The sequence below is a fragment of the Bactrocera latifrons genome, unplaced genomic scaffold (assembly GCF_001853355.1).
Source record: "Bactrocera latifrons isolate USDA-ARS-PBARC rearing strain unplaced genomic scaffold, ASM185335v1 scaffold_453, whole genome shotgun sequence".
Lineage (NCBI taxonomy): Eukaryota > Metazoa > Arthropoda > Insecta > Diptera > Tephritidae > Bactrocera > Bactrocera latifrons.
In genome coordinates, this window is record NW_017537105.1 from 1 (window position 1) to 5,544 (window position 5,544).

The following is a 5,544-nucleotide window of genomic DNA, read 5'->3' on the forward strand; positions in this document are numbered from 1 at the left end:
TGGTGAAACTGGACCATCTCTGCCGAGTACCCCTTCGAAAAGTTACGATATTTGAAACGTGAACCTTCTCTATGATAGACGTTCTCTGCTATAAATATACGTTCTCTGAATAAACTGCGCTTTTCGTTTTCTTCTTCTTGAAAAATTGGTTCTTGGTCTTTCCTATTCCAGCAAGTTAACATTACAATATGTTTAGAATGTCGATAGTTTTTCTCTGTTTTACTTACGTATTCTCCCATTCAATTGAAAATTTAATAGGGTTATGGAACAGCTGAATTTGTTTCAATGTGTTTGTGCAACCTGTTACCTCCGTCTTGCAAGGATGTTTCTTCGCAAAACCAGGTTTGCCATATTCGGATTTTATTGGAAAAATTATTAAAAATTAGTACTAGATTTCTTTAGAACTGCTTACCAGCAAAATTTTTTGAGAAGTGGATGCTAAACTTAACGAATTAACAAAGCTGGTCTGAACATTTCAAAATCTCAAACTCACCCCATGAAATTTTAACAGTGTTTACACAGAGAACATAAAACAAGGTGCATATTTAATTTTTTATGATGCTCGATTGGACAGCTAGCAGAGCTGAAAAGCTTCAACCGGGAATTCACCATATTCGCTGCTATTTAGCAGAAATAAGTAAGTTCCTTATTACACGAAGCAACTTTTGTTGCGGTAACTCTTGGTTTATAGGCGAGGGGGCGACAAAGAGAGGAGAATCGCGCCGAATTTCCAGTGTTCAGCAACTCGCTTTGTATTCTTATTCGTAACAGTTCGCTGCGGCGTTTTTCTGCATTCGTGTTCTTTCTTTCGTAGTACATAGTAGTATTTGCGTATTTTTGAAATTAATATTTTGAATATATTTAAAAAATTTAATTTCATCTTTTGGTACGTAATTTGCAAATCATAATCATATTTTAGAAATGGAGTATGACGAAAAAATCTAATTAATTAAAGATATTGTGAAATGTACAAATTGATTCAGACGATAGTGAAGATCTGTTATATAAGCTTTGTTTTAATTTTGAATTATAAATAAAATGTATTCTTAATTGGCAGAACTGATTACTATATGTGATAGAGTGGCCCAAATACCTATAAGGAAAAAGAAACGACAATGGGTTAAAGTAAAGAGTTCATAATGGGTCAAAGTAAAGGGAAAGAGAATGAGAAAAAAATTCGAACAGAGTTGCGCAACACAAGTTGCTCGTGTGAATGCAATTAGTAACAGTAAAAGAGAATCGCCCGAGAATCAGCAACAAAAGTTGCTTCGTGGAATAGCCGAGTAAAAGACGACTGTTTTCAAACAGAGGAATGTGCACGAAACAAGGAAAACGCAGAAGTTAAGCAGAAAATAAAAATGTCATGTCACATATGCGTGATTGCTTTTTTAATGAAGAAAATTGGAGGATTTTTAAACAAATATGGAAATGATAACATGCGTAAGTTTAGACAAAAAGTGGTTTTCTTGTCTTTTCAAAAACTTTTGCATATCTTGATTGAGAAATGCAAAATGTGTGTAATATAAGTTTGTAAGGTGCAAAAAAAAATTTTTTTTATTTAAATAGATGATAATTTTAATGATAATAAACTTTGCCCTAATTCCATACGACGCTTAGTTTTTTCTTCTATCCTGCCTGCCAATTAAAAATAGCAGTAAAAATGAAAAACCGAGAAATCAGATTTTCCCTTTCTGCCAATCGTATATATATGTATCTGTTAGACGCTCGGGCACTATTTCCTTTCTAGCTTCGACAATATTTCGAATTCCAATCTATAACTTTGGGTAAATATTATTAGATTATTTTTAAAGAGATTTAAGCAACAAAAAAAAAACGATTGTTTGAAGCTTCTAAAGCAGGCTCCCCCCTTAGTAAAGATTTCTTATCAGAATTTATTGATCTTATAAAAAATGAATTGGCAATTTGGCAAACGAAAAGCGATAAAAATAATAAAACTGAGAAAAATAAAAGTTGGAATAACGTATTAACGAAATACAAAGAAATAGATAAAAGTGCTACATTAGAAATAAATTCGAAGAAATGTTCCGCTTGCCTGTTGTACATGTTCACTGTGTGAAGAACGAAAACAAAAATGATTTGTATGGCGTGTATGGGCTAACGAATTCATACATGCCAACTTTTAGCGACATTTGAGCGATAGAAGTTGCTTCGAATAATTTGTTGCTAGTCAAAATCCGTAATAATAATTTTGCGTTTATCGATAATTGCGTTAGAAAATCCGAATTGTCTGTACAGCATTGGTGTCCGGAAGAAAATTTTCGCTGATGAAATCATTTTCTGGTTATAGTGCTTGTGTGTTTTACAATTTAAATTGAAGTTTGCTTCGAATCTCTTTCTGCAATATACTTATATTATTAAGTTTGAGGTAAGTCAAATTTAAATTATACTAGCCTACGTATGTGTATTCTGAAATTTAGCCGCCATCTTTGAGTACCCAACGTGTGTAGTAATTATTAGCGTCAATCTTCGTGTAATAAAAAGTTTGTCACGTCTCGTGTTTTAACGTTTTCTTCTCAGTCAAATGCCATAATGGTTTGGTTTTAATATTAAGAATTTATTGAAAGCACTGTTTATCGGTCATTTCAAATAATACAAAACCTGTTTGATTTAATAATGTAGAATTTCGGGGATAATTAAACCGCATCCGTTCCGTCAACTATCGCTTGTTGCTGTTTTATCGAAAGCTCAGATTCGCCGCGCCCGCATCCTACCGGTCAGACCAAGTAAAAAAATCAACTTTTTCGTTTAGTTCTCCTTTTACAAGGAGCAGATAATTTTCAACACCAAATCGTAAGTTACAAACGAACATCCGTTGAAATGCCCGGAGCAGGCACTTTCAAATTATTTATAGGGAATCTTGATGAAAAGACGCAGGCTACTGAACTGCGACCATTATTTGAGAAATACGGTACCGTTGTGGAATGTGATGTCGTGAAAAATTATGGCTTTGTTCATATGGAAACGGAACAGCAGGGACGCGACGCTATCCAAAATTTGAATTCGTATATTTTGAACGACAATGCTATAAAAGTGGAAGCGGCGAAAAGCCGTCGCGCTCCTAATACGCCCACAACGAAAATCTTCGTGGGAAATTTAACGGATAAAACGCGAGCACCCGAAGTGCGCGAATTATTTCAAAAGTATGGAACCGTCGTCGAGTGTGACATCGTTCGTAACTACGGTTTCGTTCACTTGGATTGCATCGGTGACGTACAAGATGTCATCAAGGAGTTGAATGGTCGCGTCGTCGACGGTCAGCCACTTAAAGTTCAAGTTTCTACTAGCCGTGTACGCCCTAAGCCTGGCATGGGTGATCCGGAGCAGTGCTATCGTTGCGGTCGTTCCGGCCATTGGTCTAAAGAATGTCCACGATTATACGGCGGTGATCGCGGTTTAAGTGCCGGCGGCTATAGAGACCGAATGTACGGTCGTGATCCGTATCCTCCACCACCACCACCACCACCATTCTTACGCGACAGGATCATGGATGGCTTTAGGGTAAATTTTATATTACTAATAATATTAAGTATGCTATTGACCAACATACATATTTTTGTAACGGTATTTTACTTATTTCTTTAAAATAGTACATAACTTCATTAAAATTAATTCGTTTCTTTCTTTGAAACTCTAGAAACCCATTAAAGTATTTTACTTCGATATATATGTATATTTTATAGGGATAATTTGATCAAAGGAAGAGATGTACAAGAATAATTCTGAGCTGAATTGCTACAATTTATCTATGTACACAAATATGTGTATATATGTATAAGTACATAGTACCTTTTACACGCAGCTTTGCTCGCCTTGAATCCCTTGAATAAATATCAAAGCTTATTAAGGACGCTATATAATTAACTAAATACATAATATGTATGCGAATGATATACCCCGATTATAATCTTCGTGGTGGTAGTATTCACTCTAATTTAGTATAATTAACGCTTTCGACGAATCTTTGTTTATTTTGATTTTTAAAGTTGTGATAAACAATCATCTTCCGAAATACATTTTTTCAATTGTGAAATTTATTTTTCAAACAGAAATTGAATCTCAATTTCTTGAACTGAAATTTGGACCATCTGTAGGAATAACTGTGCCAATTTTCACGTCTTTCCGTCCTGCGGTCCGGACATACTAGGGACACAACGAAATAGCGTTTACTTTTCATATATCAGATTAAAATTTATAAATAAAGCTAGGAAATGCATTGTTTGAAAACAATTTCGAAATTTATGCCAATCCAAAAGTTATATTTATTTGTTTGAATTGTCGTGTTTTATTCTTCCGTTATAAATATGTCTACAAAGTAATTATATATATCTATATTTAAGGTGCGTTAACAGCACGTCGTGGAATATCATATTTTAATTAGACCACTGATGATTGTTGCTTTTTCAGGATTATGATTACTATGATCGTCGGTTTGAAGATACTCGCGATTTATTCGAGAGACGTTACCAAAGCTCCAGAATGCGTGATTTCCCTCCTCCACCCCTATCTCGTCGGGAACCTATGCCTCTCCCCCCGCCACTTAGTGGCAGCATAAGAGGTAGCAGCTTGTCCCGTGGTTACGATTCAATGTTTAGTCGTCGGTCTCCACCACCTCGAAGCAGCAATGGGCTTAGTCGCTATGGGTATGTTAAGCTTTTAACAGCAAGATAGGCAATTTAGAAATTTTTTCCATTTACAGCTATGAAGATTTCAGTCGGGATTCATTCGATGATAGAATGATTTCCTCCAGAGGAATGCGCGGACCATCGCCGCCTGGTCGGCGCTATGCACCGTACTGAGATGAACTTTACTTCGGCCACATGACTTATATGAGCGGCAGTTTGTGTGAAGGATAAATGCATACAGTTCACAGTCAAATGACAATTAATTTTTAGATGTAGTATTATTATTAATCAATTATTTAATTTTTTCAATACTTAAATCAATTTTTGATTTTCAAAAAAAAAAAAAAAAAATGATTGTATACATTTACAATTTAAAAAACAAAATTATGTTATTAGTTTTCTGATTGATTGCATTGTAAACAACTTACAACGCATTAAATACAGGGAGCTAAAACTCAATAGTAGTAATTTATAAAATAACACCAACAATTCTAAAATTATAATACTATTTCTGGCTACATCAATAAAGACACTAAAATTTCCAAACAACTTTCATCGTATGGTATATGAAGTGTTTATTATTATTTAATGTTGTTTTTGTAATCGGTAAGTACCCGATAAATTTTTACTTAAACTGTGATTGATCCAGAGAACGTAAAGTATAGAGAAGGTGCAAATCGAAATATGTATGATGTTCGATTGCGCGGCTAACAGAGCTGATAGATTTATAGTAGGGAATTCACCATTTACGCTGCTATTTAGCAGAATTGAGCACGTTCTCTGCCAAAAATATATGTAAAACGACTGAATTCATGCGAGAATAAATAAAGAGAAATGCTTTGTAGAAAAATATACAAAGTCACACAAAGAATGTAAAAAAGCATTCTTTGAGTCACATATG

The 5,544-nt window shown here is 34.5% G+C and overlaps 1 protein-coding gene across 1 annotated transcript; it reads left to right on the forward strand.

The window, feature by feature from the left end:
- The first annotated feature begins 2,238 nt into the window (after window positions 1–2,238).
- Window positions 2,239–5,210, forward strand: LOC108973076 (RNA-binding protein lark). The gene is made up of 4 exons (XM_018940097.1): window positions 2,239–2,386; window positions 2,641–3,519; window positions 4,426–4,661; window positions 4,718–5,210. The coding sequence occupies exons 2-4, from the start codon at window positions 2,839–2,841 to the stop codon at window positions 4,815–4,817; spliced, it is 1,017 nt and encodes a 338-aa protein (XP_018795642.1). The 5' UTR covers window positions 2,239–2,386; window positions 2,641–2,838; the 3' UTR covers window positions 4,818–5,210.
- Window positions 5,211–5,544: the final 334 nt, after the last annotated feature.

Coding starts and splice junctions, on each gene's coding strand:
- LOC108973076 (XM_018940097.1), top strand. CDS start 2,839: ATGCCCGGAGCAGGCACTTTCAAATTATTTATAGGGAATCTTGATGAA. Junction 3,520..4,425: donor GGATCATGGATGGCTTTAGG/GTAAATTTTATA, acceptor TTGCTTTTTCAG/GATTATGATTACTATGATCG. Junction 4,662..4,717: donor AATGGGCTTAGTCGCTATGG/GTATGTTAAGCT, acceptor TTCCATTTACAG/CTATGAAGATTTCAGTCGGG.